The sequence below is a fragment of the Perissodus microlepis genome, chromosome 15 (assembly GCF_051167445.1).
Source record: "Perissodus microlepis isolate ML-2025 ecotype Zambia chromosome 15, ASM5116744v1, whole genome shotgun sequence".
Lineage (NCBI taxonomy): Eukaryota > Metazoa > Chordata > Actinopteri > Cichliformes > Cichlidae > Perissodus > Perissodus microlepis.
In genome coordinates this window covers 9765488-9790714 of record NC_140475.1, presented here as the reverse complement: position 1 = coordinate 9790714, position 25227 = coordinate 9765488, and the positions used below count along the sequence as shown (strand labels likewise).

The window sequence follows — 25227 nt, the reverse complement described above, 5'->3', positions numbered from 1 at the left end:
TAAAAAGACAGACATTCATACTAAGGTGTGTGCCCACCTGCCACAATGTACATGCTGTCTCCTTCAGAGCCTTCCTGAATGACTTCATCTCCAGGATTGAAGTGAGATACCTTTAACAGGTCCACCATCATGGCTATTTGCTCATCATCTAACCGGCTCAGGAAGTCATTCTTCTGGATAGCTTTGACAATTAGGCTCGTCTCACTGCCGATAGAAAGTTCAAAGAAGTCATCTACAACATACAAACTGGGTATTATATAAGTTGTTGGAAAGGTGCTGATGCTGACCTGACATTTTTCTTCACCCTCGCCCGTTTAATCTCCAGGTTCTCCGGGATTGGTTCTGAAGCTATGACAGCTGCACGGCTCTTCCTGACCTCAGGTTCAATCTCATTACCGGTCTGAGAGGGAAAGTCTGTAACAGAAACAAATGGATGGTTACAGATCGCCATTAGAAATCGCATCAATCATGTGTGTAAGTAGATAAGTAGATGTGTCCCTGTTCTGTGTTCCCGTGAAGAGCTGCTTACCGAGATCATGATACTGACTCTGCAGTTGTTGCAGGAGTTTCTCTTTCTCGGTGAGTCGTTTTTCTGTGAATGTGAAGAAAAAAAACACATATTAAATGTGCAAAACACATTAAAAGTGACGATTTCTGTGCTTTGTATATAAAAGATGGATATGGGTCTGAAACATGAAGCCAACGTAAATTCTCTCTAATGGCCTGCAGGGGTCCACTCCTCTGAATGCAAACATAATGAATCACCCTAGAATGACCCTAGTTGTCTCTTGATTTATGACTTCACTAAATACCTTAATAGTGAGTTTAGTTTATGAATCACTGGTTTCGAGTCTTTGAGTCACATACTGATGTCACTTTTGTCAATTAAGATCACAATCAAAGACAAATAACATAAAGCATGGATTGCGCATGGATACATTTATGACTGACAAGTCATAAAGGTATGTAATGTCATCCATTCATGAGTATATAATGTCATCCACTTATCAGCCTGATCCATCTCTCATTTTGGTTTAAGCCCATAAACCAATGAGTGACTGCATGGTTTTCTACATGTGTACTCTGTGTTTTATGTACAGTGGGGCCATGCTAATAACTGATCCATGCTAATAACTGATCTCTGGCCATGATCAGAAAAAAAAAAAGTCTAACATTTTAGTTGCATCCCTCCAACATTTTACACTCATCAATCACATAATTAGGTACATGTCGCTAGTACTGGGTTGGATCAGAGCTGTCTTAATTCTTCATTACATAGATTCATCATGGTGCTGGAAACAATCCTCAGAGACTTTATTCCATATTGACCTGACAGCATCACATGATTTTGTCACATGTCATCCATGGCATGATTTTCCCATTCCACCACATCCCAAAGGTGACCATGCGAGACATTTCAGTACAGTGAAACTCACATGTTGAAGTAACCAGTTTGAGATGACATGAGCTTTATGACATGCCACATTAGCCACCAGAGGATGGACATGTGGTCATAATAGGATGGACATAGTCAGCAAGCAATGCACATCTAATACTAAGGCACCCAAAGTGTGCCAAGAAAATATCTCCCATGCCATTACACCATCATCACCAGATCATGGATCCATGGTTTGATGTTGATGTGAAATGTTGACCATCTACCATCCAAAACAAGCAGCACAAGTGGAGACTTATCAGACCAGGGAATCTTCTCTAATCCAGTTTCTGTGAGCACATGAAGTTTCCTGTTCAAACTGCTTCGGCCGTTTGTCTTGACCATGTCTACCTGTCTAAGTTCCACTGATTCCACATCTTAAGTAAAAGTCCTGTGAAGGCCTCATTCTGGTTCTCTAAATTTGAACTCAACCTTCAGAACTTTAAGAGCTCCACCTTTAATTCATGTGTTTATATATATCCCAATATTCACCTCAATGAACCTGCTATTGCACAATGAAGTCTCTACAATATTTAAAGCTTATATAGTTATTGTTGTACTCACCTAGGTCCTTATTTTGCCTCTGCAGCTCCTTGTTGATCAGACATTGCTTTTCTAGCTGCTGCTTCAGCTCCTCTATTTGCTTCTCCATAGCTACAGAGGGAATAAGATTTTTTAAAAAGGAAGATTTATGGGAGAATTTCACATAACAGGAAAACGAGAAGTTGTATAAATTATGCACCTGAACACAGACATAAAATGTAGCCCCAGTTGTTGTGATATTTGTGGAAACTCCTACACACAAAGCCATAAAGGGTGATATTTAAACTGTAACTGTGTTGATACCTTTTTCTCAAAGCACTGAACCCTACTTCACTGGCAGCACACAGCAAGAGCCCTGCTGAATAATGCAGACTAATGATGGACAGTCAACGGGGTGCTTTCTGAGTGCTGTCACACCCTGCCTGCATTTGCTGAAGATCTGTTACAGTTTCTGTGACTGATAATGACACAAAACCTGTCAAAGCTGTATAAAAACCCCTTAAATGATAGATTGCTTTTTCCAGGCTTTGCGTTTATATGCAGATTATTTATGTTTGCTGGTTGTGGGTTGTTACACTAATGTGAGACATAAAAAACCCTCTGTGACTATGCATAAGCAGGTCATATTAACTGACAGATTCATTAGCACTTCTGCATGAGATTAACAATGAAGTTAACCACAAGCCAGATCCAATACCTCTCTTAATCGAGGTGACCTGTTTAAAGAACCTCTGCAAACAAGATTCCTTTTCTTTTTTCTTTTTTTAAACACTCCAATCAATACAAACACACTTGGATATGTGACCATTTTACTAAACACACAGTAAAAACCCAGCTGGAGAGGGTGTTTGCCTGTGTTCACGGCACACATCGTATGACCCCAGGTTACTGCTGCCTCACCCTGAACATTGGACAGGCCTAAGATTAAACTAAACTCATAAAGTCATTTAGTAAAACACCAGCAGAATGTGACAGGGAAATATAAACAGCTCCTGTTCTGCAAGGGAGCATGGGCACTTAAAAAAGACATGTACAGCGGCCTAAACTAGATATTTTTCCAGGGATTTCAGAACAGAAAGCGACATGACTGCAGTGCACAGAGCTCATAAATGTGTTACAGAAAAGAAAAAGACCTTAATGGTCAGTTTACACAGATCATAAAAATATGTCCCTACATGCTTACTTGAATATCAGATTTGCCTCAGGGTGGTTCGTTAAATTGTCACCAAAGCACACACTAAGACAGAGCCGTGCACAAACACAATTTGTAAACTTTCTAGGAACTTGTAGCTGTTGAGAAAGACAATCTGAGCTGATTGAGATGATAACCTTTAGTGCCTGCAGGTTGACACTCAATGGGGGAAATTGCTCAGTTATTCTTCAGCCCTGGGGCAACTGATAGCTAGGTGGCTGTATTTCTGTTTGAATATTTGCTGTTTCATTGGTCCATGTTTGTTATTTTTGTTACAATGGTTAAAAAAAAAAAAAAATCAAAAACAAAACAGGTTATTATTTAAATACTGAATGAACTTTAAAAGTGAGCAACATTCATTTAACATGCGGATATTCATAAATCTGGTAAATGATCCTGGAGGATCCCAGGAAACATGATATTAAAGCAGACAACGCCAAAAAAGGAGAGAAAAAAAGAAAGAAAAACAGATATTTGTGTCTGCTTTTCAGCTGCACGGCAGGAACATGATGCCAGCTACCATTATACTGACACAGCCAGCATACAGTCCACTTCATATTGCTTCATTATTAATTCATGGCCATGTGTAACTACAGCTGAATTCTCATAAGATACTCTGTAATAGAAACCTGGAAGGAAGTCATGTGCTTTGTCTTTATTAGGCAGCCTCTTCTCAGATATGACGCTTTGTTAATCGCTGTAGTAAATCAAAAAATAATAAAACTTAAGCTGAACCGATGCTGATCTGTACTTTAAACACAGCGGTAATATATTTAAAGAACCGATAAACGCCTGAAGGCGGCCTGTCTGACCTAATCTACAACTCTGAGACACTATTTGCACGTAATCTGTGGACAAATAGACTGAAGCCACACTCACCTGCAGGCATGGTGTGATCAGCAGACAAGGTGATCTAATGTCCTGCCTATGAAGGCCGCATGGATCACAGGAGCCAAATAATCACCTTGAGCTGCTCAACGATATCCACTTTTCCACTGCAGAGAAGTTTTTGGCTTTCTGTGCAGTTTTTCTGACCTGCTTGAACCCCAGATGAGCTACAGACTGGACACACCTGAGCAGACACACCGCATGCAGCCTGCAAACTCTCTATCAATACTCCTTCTTCTACTTTTCCTGCCACTGCATACTTTCTCAGCTTACATTTCCCTGTCTACAGCTTTACTATTTTTACTTCTCTCCAGCTCTCTCTCTCTCACTAAATCTTTCCTTCTTTTTCTGTATCTATCAATCTCCACGGCTCTGGTGTTGAATCATTAACCATAACCTGAGGCTCCTCCTATCACACCAGGTAGAGGAATACAGGCAGCAGGAGTACGAGAAGGAGAAGAAGAGGAGGAGGAGGGAGGAGGAGGATGAGCTGGAGAGAAAGCTGGGCTGTAAAAATTATGCTCAGTTGAGAAAACACACAGCTAAAGTGTGATGTTGCAGCACGTTATTCATCCCGAAAGAACACATCGGGCAAGTAGAAGAAAAGCGTACCAGGGTGCTTCTTTTATACCTCATTCACATTATTTTGTTACCTTAAAAAAAACAGGAACTGATTTGAGATTACTGTGACGTTTATTAGCAATAATTGTTTCTCGCTGACGCAGATGACAGAGAAGTGAGGAAATTAAAGTGGGAGCACAAGCAAACAAGTCACTGCAAAAGCTGCCACAAAGCTGAAGTAGAAGCATAAAAGCTGCACAAGTCCTCACTCTTCTACCTTCATATTTTTGTCTTTAGAAAGAAAAAATGTGTTCGCAACAAGCACCTTCCTTCCAAATGGCTGCATTCACATAAGAGCTGGGGTAGTGTGGAACTATTTTAGGGTAGATTTTATCTGCCAGATTCAGAAAGTGGCTACTCCTTCAGGTTCCTGTTTTTCCACAGAGTAAATGCCACTGAATGTTTTGTAGGCCACAAATGACTCTAAATGAGGTTAGAGGGTTAGCATTGTGACAAAGGGTGTGGGCCTTTATTGTTCACAGTTAATTATTGATATCTTCCTGGTTAATCTGCGACATTAATGACTCGAGCGCTCAGAGATTAAAGGCCTTGGATTTCAGCGGTGCAAGTGAAGGGTAACTCAGTGACAGGCAGCATATGGGTTATAACATTTTTCCACTACAGGTCAAACCTGGTGATACGTGCTATAACAAAATAAACCTGCTGCGACTTGCTATCGATCGCAGTGAACGGCCACTCGAAGCTTCCAGACAAACTCAAGATGTAAAAATCACCAGTCGATCTTTATCACCCTTTAATTGTAGTGTAATTACAAGATACACCATCGAACATAAAATGCCCAAATATTGCACCATTACATGATATTGCAATAACACCGTGATTGTCTTTACAGCCCATACATAAAGTTTTAAAATAAGGCGTGAGTTTAAAAAAAAAAGATATTAAAAGGCAGGTGAATGTGGTAAACATGCAAATAGCTGATGGATTCGTGACATTCATGAAAAGCCTCTTTTACTTCTGAAAAAGCAAAATCAAATTCTCATCCACCCTCACGCTGACAATTAAAAGTCACCAATTAGCACCATTATCACCTATTTTCTTCATGCCGATGATTGAAAACACTTCATTTCATAGCCAGCAGTGGCTTCAGTTAAAAATGGCATGAATCCTACACTAATACCACCTAGCACAGTAAAGCTACATATTAATCAGTGCACTGTTGGTAATACAAAAACAAAGCTGATGTACTGTCTACTGATAATAAAAATACATTCAGTACATGTACATGCTGATCTGGTCCTTGTGTGATGCTTACCATACTTAATTACAATTTATAGCAGCAGATACTGAAGCACCACACATTGCGTTAATGGTCTTTACCCAGTGTCGGCTCATTTACCACTGGTGTCGTTTACTGTACAACATGCAGGGTATAAACACAGGAACGTTTCATCCTTTAAGGCATGCCACAAACCCCGAGGAAAACACTTCTTGAAGGCTCAAAACTAAATAAGCATTTGATGCAAAAGGGAAAAAAACATAATTAGCAAGAAGAAAACAACAATAATGCTGTTTTTAATTTTAATAACCAACTCTTCACTTTTTTTTTAATAGCAACAAGCAGAGCACTTGAACTCTACAGTGCAGTCTACATACTACATACTACAGGTGCGCGGTGCACGGACGGCCTTTGTGACTGAAAGTAGGTAGCAATCAATTGACCAACAATATTTTCAAATTGACTAAAATGTATTAAATACTTCAAAATAGCTTTAGTGATTTCACTTCACTTTCATTTTTTATTTCTACATGACTTGAACATGAACCTGAGGTCATGAGGTAGATGAGCAGAGTTGCAGCTGCAAATGTTGTATTACTTCAGTGTAAGTGCCTTCATATTGCTCGTTAGTCCTTCATCTGCTCCTCTCTGATACCACAGGCTTGCTTCATTTCCTCCCGGTGTTCAAAGACTGCGTGCACAAACTGGCCAAACAAGCGCTCCATGTAGCTCTCGCCTAGAGGAAAAAAACCCTGCAAGAAGGCAATGTGTCCCCCGTGGGCCGTCAATACCAGGGCGACGTTAGGTAGATCCTGAACTACGGACACCGGGAAGGCTGTGAGAGCAGGAAAGAAAAAGCCCAAATGAATATAAACAGACAGCAGAGTAGACACAAAGCAGACACATGAATCGGAAACCTTTTGTAACCCGGAGACTTCAACGTCCATGATTACATATAAAAAAGGAATTGTGCTAAAAAGAATGAGACATTTCTTAATATAACAGAGATAAATTCAATCATCTGTTTTGACGTCGCTTCAGTCCATCTTAAATGAGCTCACACACAAAGATGAAAGTGTTTGAGAGAATGTTATCTTGCATGTGTGGATGCAGTATTGAACTGTATTCGCTTACATATGTTTTCAGTAGTGTCCCTGAGTCTGTGGCAATGAACCCACTGGCACCTAAGGGCCTTAAGATATCAGCCTTGGTTTTTAGCTTTGTCACTTGTATACAGAGAGTTTGCTTGATTCTCTAAAATTCCAAGATCATTTGCAGTTTTATTTTGAGAAACTTTACTGTCAACTATTTTTTCGTGTAGTCTTTAACAGAGTAGTAAACGCTGCCTCACCTTTACTTCTGAGAAACCTAGACACCCTTGGATGCTCTATTTATACCCAACCGTGTTACTAATGTTCCACCAGGTGTTTTCTTTAGCAGTACACTTTTAATATGATGTCTTGTACAACTTTCAGTAAAGCATTCAATTTTACACAATGTTCCCAACTTGTTTTATGTTTTTTTCGAATAGGACCATAAAATCAGAAAAACGTCACATTTATGAGTAAACCATTAAAGCTGTTATTTCCCCTTTGCAGTGATTATACTGACACACCTCTCCTGTTGTGTACTCACCAGTCTGTGGAGAGAAAGGGTCATCAGCGGCATTGAGACACAGGATGGGTACGGCTGTATTGGGGAGCTTTTTGCCTGGGCTAGCATCGCGATAATAATCCATACATGAGCTATAACCAAACATCAGAGACGTATAGCGTTCGTCAAACTCACGGATGGACCGAGCCTACAAGAGGGTGTGAAAACAAGATGATGATGAATGGAAAGTCAATTATACATCTAAGAAACTGATAAACTGTGAGTCATAATGTATCATACCTTCAGGACATAGTCAACATCCACCACTTTCTCTAAAATCTTCCTGTGCCTGTGAGAAACAGATTTTGGGGTTTTATTTAACTGGATTTACAAACGCAAAACTGTTAGACAAAATTTATGAACCAAAATGTATCCAACCTGGTGACAGCGCGGTGCAAGCATCTCGTGATGTGCCTGTTGAAGAGCAGCCAGTTGAGCGGTTCCTCCATCGAGTCAGAGGACTTACGTGCATCCCAGGGTACAGAGATGGTGATGCCGGCAACCAATCCTGACTCGGTGTGCTTATGGGCCAGGTAGTTTAACAACACCATGCTGCAGCAGGGTGAAAAGAAACGAATCATGCAATTGTTAAAAATCAATAAATAAAAGAAATGGAGGAAAGACACAGATGGCAAATCTAGGTCCAGAAATGGAGGCCAGCGGAAACACTATGCACCAACTCACCCTCCCAAAGACACACCAGCCCCAAGCACAGGAGCACTGGGGTAGAGCCCTTTGACATGCTGCACCACACACTCAAGATCTGAAGTATTGGCAGCACAGTAGGTGACTGGTGTCTGAAGTAAGCAGAGGGATACAGGAGGGGAGTTACATGCAGTGCTTAAGCCTCAGATCTTCTGTTAGTGCTATTACTGCTGTGAAATGGTGTATCAGTGGAAAAACTTAAATTACTACTTAAACACATAGAAAATACTTTCAATTCACTTTTTTTGTTTGTTTGTTTGTTTTTAATCTGAAACTGTTTTAAATTGGGATTAAATACATTGGCAACCCATCTACCAAAGGCTAGAATCCTTGCAGGGGGGATCAGAGTTCAAGACCACCACAGTTTCCTACTTCTCATTTCTGTCCTCCCGCTCTAAAATCCTCACTTTCCTCACTCAACTGGGGTCCTTCAGAGTGTATTGACATGTTACTTACAGATTTTTAAAAACTAATTTGACATTATTCTAATTTATTAGGTATTCATTGTACTTACCAGCAGCTCCTCCCCTCCAAGACCTCTGTTGTTGAAGACCACACATCTAGGAAGGAAAGTATTTATGAAAACTGCTTCAGGCAAATACCGGGCACAAGCTACATTAAGCTTCCTGCTTAATGTAAACTTTCCTGTTAGGGCTGCTTCAAGATCACTTCATTTTGTGTGAGGAGTGCAGCTGACCTGTAACCGTGGCGTGTGGCCTGGCTAACGGCGTGAAGCACATAGGACTGCTGGCTGTTTCCTGTAATCCCGGGGAGGATGAGAACTGTGGGACGCGTGGAGGATTCTGGGTAGGTCAAACTGGCCTGATTGTCCAACCAGTCAAGAGAGATCTGACCACCATCCACTGTACGGATCAGCTCACTGGGAGATGAAGGGACGAGACAAGATATTCATGATTTAATTAAATGTTTAGATTAAGATTTTTAACCCTCTTGTAAATAGTGGTGAACTGAAAAAAGAGGGTTTCTTCCTACTTGCGATAACTGACAGGGGGTCTGGACTTGAGGGCAGCACAGACCAGCGTTTGAAGCCGGCCTCCCCAGCACCACGGAGTGGGACTGAAGCGCTCAGCTACCACAGGACAGTGCTTGAAGAGGAATGCACTGAAAGCCTCACTGCAAACCAGAGCTGGTCTCTGAAAGGACACAAGACCAGATGAAGGCGTTATAACAGCACAGCTGCTTATAGATTCAAACCTGTGAGAGACAAGAAAACATCCAAAACACACCAGGCGAGCAGAACAAGGTACAAAGAAAAAAATGGCAGTATCAGTGGTATGTAGATGTGATGTGACCAGCTCTGCAAGAAATACATCACTTGGAAACTTTGATGTGATGTTACACAATAGCATTTGATTAGCGAGTAGCTAACAATGAGAAAATAACTCTTACCAACATTTTAGATATTTGAAAATAGTATTCAAATATAATCAATTCAAAATTCATATTTTCTTATTTACAGTCTGTGAAGATATTTTAGATACTTATTTTTGCTGCATTTTCTACATAAACAAATTCTACTATTGGCCATACTTTGAAATTATCCTCACTTTAGCTGCTTAAACTTAAGTACAACACTTATTATGAATATAGCTGATATACTGCTTATTACCAAATAATCAGTCATAACCATGATCTTCTTCCAGTTTTATTTATGGAATCAATAAAAGAGAGGCTTTAATTTTGTAGAATAAAAGATCATATCTCATACACAGATGATACACATATTACAATATTATAACCTACAGATTTAATTTTATACAAAATAAAGTTAATTTAAAAAAAGGTTCAGAGCTTTGTACTCAAAGCTCTGAATCTTTGTACCCAAACACTAAAAACTGTAAAATTATGGACCAAGAAATGTTAAATAAGCTTAAAAATGTAAATAAATAAAATGGAAAAACCGGTTTTTAATTAATTAGAAAAACAAAATACCACAGATAAAGTCGAATAGGAGTTAATAGGATATAGTGATCTTCATTTTAAAGGAAATAAAATGCTTAAAAATCCAACTAAACTGTAAGTCAAAGCGGGTATGGCGGAGTCTTTGCCGCTAACTTCGACCTCAGAGACTGACCTGACACTCGCGGCCCCACAAAAAGTACACTGCGGCTGTGAGGGAGCAGATGATCACCGTGTACGGCCTGGAAACACACTCCCAGTATGTTCTCCATACCTCCGCATGAGTCAGAAACATGACAATGGTCTAAGTGCGGTTGACAGCTGAGCTGCTAGCCGACGGCGTCGTTAACCGACACAACGGAATAACAGGACAGAAAGAATATGATATTTAATGCCCGACAACCTGCCTTCATCAGAAACATCTAACGTTCAATATGTTGTTCTTCGACTCTTCCCAGCAGCCTTGGCGATATTACATTAGACGCCGGTAGCCATCAGGTAATAGTCTGGTGTTTTCTCCGGGAGCAGCTGCTTCCTAGTTCTCACAGGCGAAGCTCCTGATTGGACAAAAGCTTCAACTTCAATGTCAACGTCATGGCTACGATCCACGTAAACTACAAATATGGAGATATAGTTTTTCTTTTACTTTCTATGGGGTTATTGAAAATGAGTATATGTATGTGTATATATATGTATATATGGATAGATAGAAAGATAGATATACATATTTTTTTAAATACACGTAACATATAATGTAATTGTAAGGAGGATTTCTGTAGTCTGTTGATTACTAGATGGTGGAAAAGCGGGTGGGATTAAATAAGTTTATGCTTCTTCCTGCCCCTTTCTAAGCATGAAAGTTATTTGTAGTTGTGGTTGCTCGTTTTCCTTTTGTTTTGCTTTGTTTGTCTCGTTTTAATTCTATGTTGTTGCATTACCGCCACGAGCTGGTGTGGAGCTTGGATCGAAACTTCTGTTTATTTACGGCTTTAAAAACAAAAATAATTATTTTTATCAGATAAGTTGGCATTTTTAAAATATCTATTAGATCTATTTTTTCTTCTGAGGACTTGAATGAAATTGAATTGCCTTCTTTCTGCCTCATATTTCAGTTCAGTATGTACAAATGTATCTCCTTTTCCCTCCTCACCTCATTTCTCCTTTAGTACACTTCAACTTACTCTTGTTTATCACACCTTTCCCTCAGGTTGATTTATTATCACCATAAAAGTTTGTTGTGGCCTTTGTTCCATTCTCCTCCTTCTTCATGTCTTTTGACACCAAATGTGCAAGTACCCATAAAAATATTGCCACTAGCCCTATTACGTGAATTAACATTCACTAAAAATACTGGTGGTTGGCAGTGCTAATCCTCAGCCTCATATTAGACATCTACGATGTCAATTTCAAAACCCTATGTTACCTTGTTCTCAACTAGTGAAACATTTAGCAAATCATTAGATTAATTAGCAACAGGTCAGGAATATTTCTGCATCTTAGGGAGGCAGAGTTTCTCCGAAGTAAAGATGGGCTGAAGTTCACCAATCTGCAAAAAATTGTGAAACAATTTCAGAATAACATAAAATCGCTGAATATCTCATCATAGTATATCATCAAAATATTCAGAGAATCTAGAGGAATCTCTGTGCACGGGGAACAAGTGCAAAAAGTCAGTATTAAATGGCCGTGATCTCCAGGCCATCACGTGGCACTGCATTGAAAACAGAAATGGTTCTGTCATGGAAATCACTGCAAACAAACAAAAAACTGATGTTCAGTTTACTGCTAATAAAAATACATTCAGCACACATACATAGTGATCTGGTCCTCATGATACGCTTACGATTCATTATTACACTTTATGGCAGCAGGCAGCAGATACAATTATCTGAAACACCACACAGGGTGTTACTGGTCTTTACACAGTGTCAGCTCATTAACCACTGGTGTCCCATCCACACTCTACAGCATGCAAAGTGTAATCATAGGAAAATTTGACTGTCTACAGAACATGAACCTGAGGTCATGAGGTAGATGAGCAGGGTTGCAGCTGCAAATCTTGTATTACTTCAGTGTAAGTGCCTTCATATTGCTCGTTAGTCCTTCATCTGCTCCTCTCTGATACCACAGGCTTGCTTCATTTCCTCCTGGTGTTCAAAGACTGCGTGCACAAACTGGCCAAACAAGCGCTCCATGTAGTTCTCACCTCGAGGAAAAAAACCCTGCAAGAAGGCAATGTGTCCCCCGTGTGCCGTCAATACCAGGGCGACGTTAGGAAGATCCTGGACTATAGACACTGGGAAGGCTGTGAGCGCAGGACAGAAGAAGTCCAAATGAATATAAACAGACAGCAGAGTAGACACAAAGCAGACACACGAATCGGAAACCTTTCATGTGACTTCAACATCCTTGATTACATTTAAAAAAAGGAATTGTGTTAAGAAGAAGAATATAAATTCTCAACAATTACAAAACTTGATTTATCTTTTGTGCGCCAAATCTGACAAGGCCTACTGAATCAGCATTTATGAGTAAACCATTACAGCTGTTATTTCCCCTTTGCAGTGCTTATACTGACACACCTCTCCTGTTGTGTACTCACCAGACTGTGGAGAGAAAGGGTCATCAGCGGCATTGAGACACAGGATGGGTACGGCTGTATTGGGGAGCTTTTTGCCTGGGCTGGCATCGCGGTAATAATCCATACATGAGCTATAACCAAACATCAGAGACGTGAAGCGTTCGTCAAACTCACGGATGGACCGAGCCTACAAGGGGGTGTGAAAACAAGATGACGATGAATGGAGAGTCAATTATACATCTAAGAAACTGACAAACTGTGAGTAATAATGTATCATACCTTCAGGACATAGTCAACATCCACCACTTTCTCTAAAATTTTCCTGTGCCTGTGAGAAACAGATTTTTGTTTTTTATTTAACTGGATTTACAAACGCAAATGTAGGTTTAGCAACCATAACTTATCCGACCTGTTGAGAATTTGGTGCAAGGATTTCGTGATGTGCCTGTTGAAGAGCAGCCAGTTGAGCGGTTCCTCCATCGAGCTGGAGAACTTCAATGCATCCCAGGGTACGGAGATGGTGATACCGGCAACCAATCCTGACTTCTCACCATGCTGCAGCAGGGTGAGAAGAAAGGAATCATAAAATTGTTGAAAAAAAATAATAAAAGAAATGGAGGAAAGACACAGATGGCAAATCTAGGTCCAGAAATGGAGGCCAGCGGAAACACTATGCACCAACTCACCCTCCCAAAGACACACCAGCCCCAAGCACAGGAGCACTGGGGTAGAGCCCTTTGACATGCTGCACCACACACTCAAGATCTGAAGTATTGGCAGCACAGTAGGTGACTGGTGTCTGAAGCTAGCAGAGGGATACCGGAGGGGAGTTACATGCAGCGCTTAAGCCTCAGATCTTCTGTTAGTGCTATTACTGCTGTGAAATGGTGCACTGAGGATGACGTTCTCCATATTTATATTAAGAAAAACACTGAAACCAACTATGCCTGAAGAAATTAATCTTAGAAAACTGGTCACAAATGCATTGTTTTGTTGGGTCAAAAGCTTGAACTTTTTGGCCTCAATGTCAAGCTTTATGTCTGGAGGAAACCAGGCAGCCAATACCATGACATCAAATTTAGCGCGGTGGTGGCAGCATCATATTGTGCGGATGTTTTTTTGTGAGATTAGTCAGGGTCAAGGGAAAGATAAACGCAGTAATATATCAAAACATCCTGCCCCAGAGTGCTCTGGAACTCATACTGGGGTAAAGGTTCATCTTCCAACAAGGCACACAAAGCACACAACCAAACAAACAAAGGAGTGGTTTCCACTCTGCAAATGTCATTGACTGGACCAGCCAGAGCCCAGACTTGAACCCAATTGAATGTCTCTGGAAAGATCAGAAAATGTATGCCAACTTTCCCCCTCCAACTGGATAGAAGAAAGAAGAATGGGAGAAACTGCCTAAAGGTTAGCGTGCCAAGTTTGTAACATCATACTCTAAAAGACCTGAGCTGTAATTGCTGCCAAAGCTGCTTCTGCAAAGTATTGAGCAAAGGCTGCAAATTCCTATGTACATATTGTGTTTTTATTATTAAACTCGCAAGTACTTGGGTGTTCTACTTTGCAGAATTTTGTGGTGAAAAATAAAAATTTTGGAATAAGGCTGTAACATGAAAAAAGTGGAACAAATGAAGCACTGTGAGTACTCTCTGGATACACTAGAATCATTCCATCCACATTGTTTAATGTGCCCGCACCACTGGCAGGAAAACAACCCCAGACAGTGTTTTCATATTTGAAATCCTCACTTTTGCTCCTCCAAACACACCTCTTGTCATTATGGCCAAAAAGCCAATATTTGTCTCATCTGACCATAAAGTTTTCTCCAGAAGACATTTAGCTTCTCCACGAGGGCAAATTTCAGTCAAGCTTGAATGTGTTCATTCTGGAACATGAGCTTCTTTCTTAAACAGTGTTTTGAGAATTAGATTTTACTTAACTATAAATTTATTAGGTATTCATTGTACTTACCAGCAGCTCCTCCCCTGCAAGACCTCTGTTGTTGAAGACCACACATCTAGGAAGGAAAGTATTTATGAAAACTGCTTCAGGCAAATACCGGGCACAAGCTACATTAAGCTTCCTGCTTAATGTAAACTTTCCTGTTAGGGCTGCTTCAAGATCACTTCATTTTGTGTGAGGAGTGCAGCTGACCTGTAACCGTGGCATGTGGCCTGGCTAACGGCGTGAAGCACATAGGACTGCTGGCTGTTTCCTGTAATCCCGGGGAGGATGAGCACTGTGGGACGCGTGGAGGATTCTGGGTAGGTCACACTGGCCTGATTGTCCACCCAGTCAAGAGAGATCTGACCACCATCCACTGTACGGATCAGCTCACTGGGAGATGAAGGGACGAGACAAGATATTCATTATTTAATTAAATGTTTAGAGTAAGATTTTTAACCCTGTTTTAAATTTAAAAAAAGAGGGTTTCTTCCTACTTGCGATAACTGACAGGGGGTCTGGATTTGAGGACAGCAAAGACCAGCGTTTGAAGCCGGCCTCCCCAGCACCACGGAGTGGGACTGAAGCGCTCAGCTACCACAGGACAGTGCTTGAAGAGGAATGCACTGAAAGCCTCACTGCAAACCAGAGCTGGTCTCTGAAAGGATACAAGACCAGATGAAGGTGCCATAAAAGCACAGCTGCTTATAGATTCACACCTGTGAGAGACAAGAAAACATCCGAAACACACCAGGCGAGCAGAACAAGGTACAAAGAAAATAATGGCAGTATCAGTGGTATATAGATGCAGTGTCAGTGTGCTGAATAATACCAGCTCTGCACTTGGAAACTTTGATGTGATGTCACACAATAGCATGTAATCAGCGAGTGGCTGACATACAGAAAATAAGTCTTAGATCAAAACTCCCTTTTTTTCCCTTTGATACAGTCTGTGCAGAAATTTGTTATATTTGCTTATTTTTTTGGCATTTTTTACATAGATAAATTCTTCAGCTGCCAATACTTAAACTTAAAGTGCTTAAACTTTAGCACAGTGCTTAATATGAATATAGTTGATATACTGTCTATTACCAAATTATTACTCATACCCATAATCTTCTTCAAATTTTATGAAATCAATAAAAGAGAGACTTTAATTTTTTGGAATAAAGTATCAAAGCTATTGTTGATTTAGATGGGGCACATTTTGCTGGCTCACAATGGTATCACATAAACAAATGCGGGTCCTGTTTACAGGTCACACAACAAAGTCAATGATAAATAAGCTCACAGAAAAAGCACCCAGTGTTATAGAAGTGCAAACATGTCCGTCTAATTGCAAAGAAACAGGAGAGACATTAGGTGCAAAGGCTGATCAAAAAACTCTTTACAAACACATTTCCATTTGTATGATAATTTTCGAGTGGAGTCATTGCTTTTTAAACTACACACAAAAGTACCCAGCCACCAACATTACACATTACAGATTACAGAAAGTATGAAAGCCATGAAGCTCCTGGTACGCATTTTTTGTGATGGCACAGTCAGTCTGCAGCTTTCGACTTTTACGCGACCCCGATCTCTAATTTACCTGGTCGGTAACTTCTTGGCTGCGTTGTTGTGGTTCCCAAACACTCCCACTTTGTGTGAAAACCACCGATTGTTGATTGTGGAATATATAAGAGGAAGGAAACGGCGAGATCCCATTTCATCACCACGCTTGAGTTCACGAAATCTTCAGAACGACCCATACAGGTGCTTTATTTTATACACCTGTGCCTGAAGGCATCAGAATTCAAAGATTAACATGTAGCTGGCTACCTTTGTCCATAATACAGTGTTGCTGCACAAGCTGATGAATGACCCCTTTTTAGTGCCAGAGAAACAGGAGTACTTCCAAAAGTTTGATGTGCATGAGCTCATCCACTGCAAAGTCAGGGTCCTCCCCAGTGCTGCTGGTTACATGATTGCTGGAGGCTACTGTTGACTGATGACTAACTTGAGCTTTAGTTGTGGTCGGTGATGTGATCGGTTTATTTATTCTTTTCCTTTACCAAACAGACTTAATTTTACATCTCGCAAAAGCGTACAAAAATCAGCTGAGGGGTAAAGTAGACCTTTTTGAACAAAACATATTAATTTTAAAAAGATTTTTTTTAACTAATTGGAAAGTAGCATAGTGAAAAGGAAACAGCATGGTATAAAGTAACCACGGAATCTGACCTGACACTTGCGGCCCCAGAGATAGTACAGTGCGGCTGTGAGGGAGCAGATGATCACCGTGTACGGCGTGAAAACGCACTCCCAGTATGTTCTTCATACCTCCGCATGAGTCAGAAACATGACAGGACAGAATGAAATGGACTAATGTTTAATGCCTTCATCGCCAGCATCTACTGTTGCGCTCTAGAGCGCGCAGGCGTTGTTCTTTTATTTTGGGTGAACAATAAATTATTGCATTACCGCCACCAGTTGGTGTGGAGCTTGGACCGAGACATTTTACTGTATCATGAAAAAAAATTGGCTCGTTTTTGATTTAATAGACGTCTCAAAAAAAAATGAGAAGGGGAAACTAAAAAGAAACAGCTGGAGAAACATTTTGCAGCTAGTCAGTAACATGATTAAGTATAAAATGAACATCTTAGAGAGCTTCTCATAATTAACCCTGGTCAGAGGTTCACCAATCTGCAAAAAACTGTTTCAGAATTATCACCAATATAAAATTGTAAATATCTGGAACTATGATCTTCAGGCCCCCAGACAGCACCACATTAAAAAGCAGGCATGATTCTGTCATGGAGATCACTGCATGCACTCAGGAAACTTCCCGAAACGATTGTCTGTGTTCACCATGTCATCCACAAATGCAGATTAAAGCTCTACCATGTAAAGAAGAAGCCAGACGTGAACATTATGGGATGCTGCCATCTACTATGAAAACAGTTCTTTTAAATTGGACTGAAGCAAAGTAAAAAAAAAATGCTGTGTGGTTAAATGACTGGTGGCATGAAGACTCCAGCGACACTTGAAGCACTATGGAAAAACTTTATTAGCTGACCAAAGCGTTTCGGCTTGTGGCCTTCATCAGGATCATTGCAAAATAAACGTTTGCGTTTAAATAAAGGAAGAAATCTCATAAAATTACTTCAAATATTTGAAAAAATATAGACGCTGGACTACAGAGAGGAGGGACCATCCAACTTGCTGGCTGTACTCAATGCTTAAATCCTGCATCTCTGTTGTTAAGAAAGTGAATTAGGGCCGATAAAACTGGCAGCTTGCACAAATAGAAAGGGTCAATCAGTGTTGACACGTATGTACAGATTTTAAAGCAACACACGTTCCATCCAGATAACATCTTTTTTCAGAGAAGGCCTTGTATGTTTCAGCAAGACAATATTAAACTACATTCTGCAGCTATTATAACAGCCTGGGTTTGTAGCAGACAAGTTTTGGTGGTGAGGTTAACCGCCTGCAGTCCAGATCTTTCACCAGCTGAAAATATTTGGTGCATCAAAGAAGACCGAGGATTTTTTGTTCCGCTAGAATCCTTCATCAACATTCCAGAGGTAGTCTCCTCAATTCCCAGATATTCTATCTTTTATATCTTTTATTAAAAGAAAAGGGTATGCTATAGTGGTAAACATGACGGTGCCCCAACTCATTTACTGTCATCAAATTCAAATGACCTTGTTTTCTCTTAAAAGGATATTTTAAGTATTTTTTCTTGTGCATAGTCATAAACACTGCTCCTTACTTTGAGATGAAACTTCAGAATACTAAATGCTACTGCAATTCTATTCTTTTATACCTCTGCACACATCAGTATGTGAATTATAAAGATAAGTGAAATCTACGGTGTTGTCATAAAGTATCCAAGGTTGTATTGCTGGCAGTAGTACAGCTGGACTAAAGTTTAACTGAATAATTTAAGTAGTTGTTGCATTCTGTGTCACTAGCCGCCCACAGCTTTTTATTTCTCTCCGCTCCCTCTTCCAACAAGTGCCTTATGTTGTGTAATCCTAACTTTACCCCTGTAGACATACCCAGGGTTAGCTGCATCTTATTGTATCCCATTTTTTTTTTCTTTTAATGCTACTCTTTTAAATGCACTTGTTCCATATTCCTGTATCTTAGTACCTTTCTGCATCTTTTTACATATAGGTCCATACTTTGTTGGGCAGACACAGTGTACACCCCCACAGTGGATTTTAAATCAGTCATGTGATTGAAGTGCACAAAGGAATGATTGTAGACCTTGATATTTATGCCTCGTCAACAGTTTTCTTGACTATGCGAGTTCTTGTGAAGGTGTTTTCATTTCCATGGAAATAATTCTGTGATCATCCACTTTGGTGGTATTTTGTGCGCTTTTTTGATGTTGTTAAGCTTTCCAGTGAACTCCTTCTTTTAAACAATGAACCATATTGTTGATTCGACCACTCCGAAGTTCTTGCTTTTTCTCTGATTGGTTTATTTGAATTTTGATTTGGTTTCTTCAGCCTTATAACGTTGCCCCTCACTTCCACTCGCATCTGTCTGATTGTTTGATTTAAAATCCTCCGTAGTAGTGTGCAGAGGCAAACATCCGAACTGGATGAGCATTACCACCACCCTCTGCTGGGCCCTGCTAGAAACATGTCTTGACATCAGTGGCGGAGCGGGGGGGTGAGGGGGGGGGGGGGGGGGGGGTGGCTTACTGGGCTTAAGCCCGGGTTGTTTTTTCAGAAGCCCGGGGTCTTTTGGAGTGTAATTTTTTCATAGTTAGATGCCTGGCTGACAACTGTATAAAACAAAAACTACACACAATATTCAAAGCACATAGTGCACACTGTGGGAATTTACGACTCTGCGTAAATCCCCCCTAATATTGGTATGATCCGAGCTCAGACACTGAGCGAGGGGGCGGGGGGAGCTGCTGCTTGCGCTGTTGGAGAAGCGCAGCCAGGCAGACAGAGGAGAACTGAAGTTCGACCAGGTACCAAAGAAAATCATTCGTACTGTACAAATAATGTAAATATGACGGTGTATCACGAAAGATTGATGTCAAACTGATCACTTGACCCATATTACATTACTTGCTCTTCAAGTGAATCAACAAATGGCGAAATGAAAAGCCGAACAACAATGCTGTTTCTTTAGAGAGTCTTAGCTTACATGTATGTTTATTTCATATTTTCAGTCGTTACCCTCCACGGCTAAATAAATCGGTTTCAGTAATGTACTGATATACAAGAATGGACATAAGGGGCTTCTTTCAAAGAAAAAACTCTGGTAGATGTTATTTTATATATTATGCTTTGTATGTTGTTCAGTATATTCCTATGCAAAACAAGAGGAATTTCAATACACAGCAGTATATTAACAGTTGAAACCAGATATTTACATACACTTTATGGAAAACCCAAGGACATTTTTTTACTGTACAACATCAATTTAGAGTAAACTTGTTTTGTTTTGGATAAATAAATATTGAAATATCTTTTGAATTAGTTAAATGTCAGAATAAAGACAGACAGAGCTGTCTCTTTTTATCTCTTTCATCAAATTTAGGAGTACATATACACTAAGTTTATTGTTAATTAATAAGAAACTCCAGACGTTTCTATTCTGAGCTGAAGAAGCTTCTGATAGGTTAGTAGAGTCCATGTGAGTAAATTGGTGGCACACCTGTGGATGCATATAAGGCAAAACACAGAGTCTGTTTCTTTGACATGGGAAAATCAAGAGATATCAACCAAAACACCAGGAAAAGAATTGTGGAGCTCCATTAGTGTGGCTCAATTTTGAATACAATTTGGTGACATTTACAATTAAGAAATACAGATAGTTTCTCTTTACTCTTGAAGTTAACAAATATGTTTTTTATATTTATCAATCTAAAAAAAATAAACATTTAGTCTGATTTGATGTTACAATTAAAAAAGTGTTTGTGTTTTTATCTGAAGAGTATGTAAATATCTGGTTTCAACTGTATATTTGATGATGTTGGTGTTTGGTTTGATTGTCAGCAAGTTATGCAGGCTTGTTTGCACAACAAGGCTAAATAATTATATAAACTTTTCTCAATCTAAATAGTGTACTTTGGTAGAATTAAAAAATAAGTGTAGTGCAGGTCTATGATGATTTTTAGTGCTACTATCATCTATTTCTGATTCTGGTTCTGTCTTGGTTAAATCCTAAGTAGTCCTGATTTGAACTGTTGTAGTCCTGTTTTAATTCCGGATCAGTTCTGGGTCTGGTTGAATTGGGGTTTAGTCCGTGTGTCTTGATACAGCCCAGACTTTGTTCTGCCTTGCTGCTTAATTAAAAAACTAGTTTAAGGTGTCCTGCATATGTGATATATATTTTTCCCTATATGAAGTCATTCTTTTTTGAACAAAACTCAAAACAGAGCCTATTAATCTTTCAGTCATTTCTAACCCCCGCCCCCAATCCCACATGCATACTACCCTTTAGGGCTAAGCCCCGGGTGTATCAAATGTCTGCCTCCGCCTCTGCTTGACATTGTCCTGTAAGTCACAGTTCATTTAAAAGTTTGTGTTGTAACCTTTTCAGCTTTTTTCCTTTAGTGTACAAAAGGAATTGCCATTGGATGGGTCTACCACAAATTGTGAAAGAAGGGCATCCAGTAAAATTTAAAACATCTTAAATCTTGTCAGGCACATGCTTTTTAAAACACTGTTAAGACTGTAGCAAATCACATTTCTCACCACAGTCAAAAATAAGCTGCAACACCAAAGGAGGACTAATTTACCGTGGCCCCTAGAAAGGACTATTTGGATATGTGATTTTTGATTTTCTTTTGCTGTAGTATCCTGTAATTTAAGGAGTCATGGTATTATATTGGTATTATCATTATTATAAATTACTGATTCAGTACATAGTATATGAAATCAGCAATGTCATCATCCCAACTAAAGCTAGAATGCTAGATAATATTTATATATCTCTAAATATAATTATCTAAATTTTGAATGCTAAAACATATAATCTCATCTACCTTCCCAATGAAGCTTATGCGCAATTTCAATTAGGCAGATCCGCAGTCACTCATCTGCCTGCTTTCCTGGGTTGTTTGGCCGCTACTAGTCTCTTCTTGACTCCACTACTTTTTCCCACGTTGTCAAACTCAGTACTGACATCATTACTCTAATCCAATCACCTTCTTGCCCACATTCTTTGAGCCAATTAGCCTCCACTCCACGTGGTTTAAATCTCTACTCTCCGTCTTGATGCATGCTCAATCATCCAGGTAAGTAAATCCCCAAAGGTGGATTATGTTCATGGTGCTAGTTTCAGTCATTGTGCGATGTACTGTTTATAAGATTGGGGAAACCTGCAGTCAGCTGAGACTGAAGAAGTCACTTGGATGAGTGACGAAACGTTTCTCCCACTGAAAATGCTACGTCCAGATGAAAGGAATCAAACTTTCGGGATCTACTCTCTGTCATTCTCGCTTTCAGACTCACATTCATGCAACCCACCTCCTCCCCATCCTCACCTCATAGACATATCAACTGGAGCTTCATCCAAGCCTCACTCATCATCTTCACCACCACCACCATCTAGATTCTGCTCTGCCATGATAGGTCATCAGAGATTAATCGCCAAATACATTAATTTCTCTATGTCAATGAATAATGCTCAATTCTCTCCGTAATGAAATGAAGCTGTAAAAAAAATTTGTAGCTCACTTGTGGGAAAACAAACCTGCAAATCATGGTAAAGAAATGCAAATGAAGACCAAGAAAAAACATTTTTTTCCCTCTTTATTGCATGAAATCTGTCAAAATCTGAGGTCTGAATGAGGTCTGTCTTTTCTTCGATTTATTTCTTGATTGTCTGCTGTGATGATTATTTCATCTAGTTAAGCGGGATTCCTGTAACCACCTCTGACTCAATATCACATTCGTCATTTCCACGCTTGATTTTGAAGAAACCTGAAATAAGAAGACAACAGAGGATGACAGTTTTAGGCCAGCATTCCCACTCATCTTCAGCACTTTGTGTGACGTAGGCCTGTATGTGACACCGGCTATGTGCCTTACACTTTCATCCATACCTTCATCTCCCCAGTCAGTATTCCAGGAGTTTGCAGCCAGCCAATAGGGCGTCCCGTTCTCATCACCCCAGCCCAAGATCTTAATGGCGTGACCGCCCAGCATATCCCCTGTCACATGCTGATACACACCTACAGCAAAAAAAGCTCATTAAAGCAGAAGAAGGTTGTTCCTCTTTTGAAGAGTACACATTTTCTGACAGGCGTTCTAAAGTGTCAGTGCAGCTTTTTCAGATTAGTGGTCGACTTGCTTGCTCTCAAACAGTTGCCCAATATTAAACTGAGACAAAGAAGTACGTTACTCATATAGAGTGACATTACTCGAATTAAATACATAAACCTCACCACTCTTATACAGCAGAAAATCTTCATAAACAGTGAAAGCTGCCTCCACAGGCCCGTTCTTGTACAGCTCCGTCATGATCTGATCCGGGTCCGACGGGACGCCGTATGTGCGTCTACCTGAAGAGGGACATACAGGAAACTTCAAGGACTACAACAACAAAGTAAACCAGTGCTAGGAGGGTGTAGAGTGTATTTTAATTCTCTGTACCAAAGTGTTTGTCCTTCTCATATGATAGTGAGTATCCATCAGTGCACTGCTGCACACACTTAGGAGTCTCTGAACTCCCACACGGAGGACGACTTCCATTCACATGATGCTCACAGGGGGCGATGGTGTAGGGTAGGCAGCCTGTAATAAACAGTCACTGTCAGTCCATTTAAGTCAAGTCTTTTGCTCCTCCCCAAAACTACTTAAACTAAATTCAGCAAGTGGATAATGGACTTACCAACTTTAGAGTCATACAAGCCTCCTGTGACAAGCCCTTTCTTTGCCCAGAATTCCCAAGCAGCAGAAGGATAGCCACCATAACAGCTACATCAAACACGAAAAGACATAATGTGCACCATGAGTTTGTTTTATAGCTGTTTTACCTCATTTAATTTTTGAAGACTGTAATTATAAACCATCACTGTTTCTCAAAAAAAAACTTTTCCATGAAAACTTCATGTGTAGAATTAATGAACACACCATTTACTTATATACACAAGCCATTACTAATGCTCACCCCATGCCACATTCATCACAGCAGGCCAGCAGATCTTCAGCGGAGATCTCCACAGAGATCTTACCACCACTTTGGATACATAACCTGTCAGATATTGCCTCAGCTGCCCCAAAGGCCTGTGTAAAAATCAAACCGGGAACACTGAGAACATGGAAGTTGGTAATGATTTTTTTTAATGTCCCACCCTATCTCCTCTATTTGGTGGTGGTGTATTTTTAATTTCTTGGTGTGTCATACCCAACAGGACCCACAGGAGCCTTGATCTCTGATCTGTTGGATTGTGGCACAGTTGGGCCACTGTTTGCGTGCGTCAAAGCTGTCAGGAAGTTTAATGCCTTCAATATTATGAAGCCTAAACAAGAGAGAAAACAGAATCACTGCAGATTAGCTCAACCTGCTGACTGTCACATGTCATCTCATGTGACCAGCTGTCCAAATCACCTGATAAACTTACACCTCTGGTAGCTTGGGTCCATTCAGTATGGTGCCACACAGCTGTTTGACATAGGTGGTATCGATATTCTGGAAATTCTTTGTGGCCTGGAGCAAATAAAAAGGAAATTGGAGCAGAGAAATCATTGCTTACAGGTTGTTAACAGCTTCCTAAGATGTGGAAATATCCATAAAAGCTGATTGCATGGTCTCACCGTCCAGGTGGTGTTAGCCTTGTTAATAAAATCAACCACCTCAGAGGAGAGAAGGGAGTGGTGAGGGTGTGCCCAAGTGGTGGACACCATCACCACTACAGAGAGGAGGAACAGCGAACTCATCCTGCAAAACAGACATCAGTGATCATAGGAGGTGACCAGGAAACTGTTTACATGCACACAAAAGCGCATCTCAGTGGAGCGTTACAAGGAAAGGGAATAAGGAAAGAGGCCATTTCCTTTATTTATAACCAACATGTGTTTTGCAGTAATGTTGCAAATACATTTCTGTACATAGGAACTGGGTCATGTATGAATGCAATGAACTTGGTTATTAGAAACAGTCTTTCTGAAATATATCTAACACTGACTTTAAGAATTAGATCCACAATTAATGATAAATGATACTTTTAATCCAATTTATAAAGAAAAAAATGAAGTTTAAAAGAACATTCATATTATCAGATGAATCAGAACTGTAGCTAGATTTAAAGTATATGTACATTGATTCAAGCTAAAAACAAAAACTTCAGCTTAAAAGATAATCATAAAGTATTAATCCAGATGCATATTGAACTCATATGTGCAAAAATAAAATCAGCAAATTTGACAAATGTCTTAATTTTTTTTACCTGGGTTTCTGTTTTAGATCTTTTTTTTCGTCGTTCTTCTTCTCTCTGACTCAACAAACCTTACAGTTACCCTTCTTATAAGACCCAA

The 25227-nt window shown here is 39.9% G+C and overlaps 4 protein-coding genes across 5 annotated transcripts in view; all 4 read right to left on the bottom strand.

Moving 5' to 3' along the window:
- Positions 1-4705, bottom strand: part of prkg3 (protein kinase cGMP-dependent 3) — a 15049-nt gene extending 10344 nt beyond the window's left edge. The window contains exons 1-5 of the mRNA XM_084953147.1: positions 4050-4705; positions 2000-2089; positions 530-592; positions 288-414; positions 38-204 (exon numbers count right to left, since the gene is read on the bottom strand). Coding sequence (XP_084809273.1) covers positions 38-204; positions 288-414; positions 530-592; positions 2000-2089; positions 4050-4059 — 457 coding nt within the window. The 5' untranslated portion in view covers positions 4060-4705. The remainder of the gene's footprint in view (positions 1-37; positions 205-287; positions 415-529; positions 593-1999; positions 2090-4049) is intronic.
- A 711-nt stretch (positions 4706-5416) lies between these two features.
- On the bottom strand, positions 5417-10757 carry LOC146371715 (phospholipase ABHD3-like). Of its 2 annotated transcripts, none has more exons than XM_084953148.1 (9): positions 10373-10757; positions 9271-9431; positions 8975-9157; positions 8792-8837; positions 8257-8369; positions 7951-8124; positions 7813-7861; positions 7555-7720; positions 5417-6754 (listed from the first exon to the last, which is right to left on the bottom strand). In XM_084953148.1, the coding sequence occupies exons 1-9, from the start codon at positions 10490-10492 to the stop codon at positions 6546-6548; spliced, it is 1221 nt and encodes a 406-aa protein (XP_084809274.1). In that variant the 5' UTR covers positions 10493-10757; the 3' UTR covers positions 5417-6545. The 2 variants fall into 2 exon arrangements, with proteins under 2 accessions (XP_084809274.1, XP_084809275.1); XM_084953149.1 differs by having other exon boundaries at positions 10605-10757.
- Positions 10758-12004: 1247 nt separating this feature from the next.
- Positions 12005-15481, bottom strand: LOC146371714 (phospholipase ABHD3-like). Its single transcript, XM_084953351.1, has 7 exons — positions 15226-15481; positions 14939-15121; positions 14756-14801; positions 13188-13333; positions 13058-13106; positions 12800-12965; positions 12005-12502 (listed from the first exon to the last, which is right to left on the bottom strand). Exons 1-7 carry the CDS (start codon positions 15417-15419, stop codon positions 12294-12296), a joined length of 993 nt encoding a protein of 330 aa, XP_084809477.1. The 5' UTR covers positions 15420-15481; the 3' UTR covers positions 12005-12293.
- Positions 15482-22550: 7069 nt separating this feature from the next.
- ctsbb (cathepsin Bb) lies at positions 22551-24717 on the bottom strand. Its single transcript, XM_084953150.1, has 9 exons — positions 24508-24717; positions 24315-24400; positions 24098-24212; positions 23861-23976; positions 23582-23667; positions 23344-23484; positions 23136-23252; positions 22794-22922; positions 22551-22671 (listed from the first exon to the last, which is right to left on the bottom strand). Exons 1-9 carry the CDS (start codon positions 24628-24630, stop codon positions 22595-22597), a joined length of 990 nt encoding a protein of 329 aa, XP_084809276.1. The 5' UTR covers positions 24631-24717; the 3' UTR covers positions 22551-22594.
- Positions 24718-25227: the final 510 nt, after the last annotated feature.

What these genes read in the sequence shown, in the direction of transcription:
- LOC146371715 (XM_084953148.1), bottom strand. Translation starts at nt 10,492, where the DNA reads ATGTTTCTGACTCATGCGGAGGTATGGAGAACATACTGGGAGTGTGTT. An exon ending in TGTGGGGCCGCGAGTGTCAG is followed by an intron (nt 9,432 to 10,372) that starts GTCAGTCTCTGA and finishes GTGTCCTTTCAG; the next exon opens with AGACCAGCTCTGGTTTGCAG. An exon ending in CCCTTTCTCTCCACAGACTG is followed by an intron (nt 6,755 to 7,554) that starts GTGAGTACACAA and finishes CTGCTCTCACAG; the next exon opens with CCTTCCCGGTGTCCGTAGTT.
- LOC146371714 (XM_084953351.1), bottom strand. Translation starts at nt 15,419, where the DNA reads ATGGCACCTTCATCTGGTCTTGTATCCTTTCAGAGACCAGCTCTGGTT. An exon ending in TTGCAGGGGAGGAGCTGCTG is followed by an intron (nt 13,334 to 14,755) that starts GTAAGTACAATG and finishes ACCCTGCTGCAG; the next exon opens with CATGGTGAGAAGTCAGGATT. An exon ending in TTGCACCAAATTCTCAACAG is followed by an intron (nt 13,107 to 13,187) that starts GTCGGATAAGTT and finishes TGTTTCTCACAG; the next exon opens with GCACAGGAAAATTTTAGAGA.
- ctsbb (XM_084953150.1), bottom strand. Translation starts at nt 24,630, where the DNA reads ATGAGTTCGCTGTTCCTCCTCTCTGTAGTGGTGATGGTGTCCACCACT. An exon ending in AGGCTAACACCACCTGGACG is followed by an intron (nt 24,401 to 24,507) that starts GTGAGACCATGC and finishes TATTTGCTCCAG; the next exon opens with GCCACAAAGAATTTCCAGAA. An exon ending in TACTGACTGGGGAGATGAAG is followed by an intron (nt 22,672 to 22,793) that starts GTATGGATGAAA and finishes TTCTTATTTCAG; the next exon opens with GTTTCTTCAAAATCAAGCGT.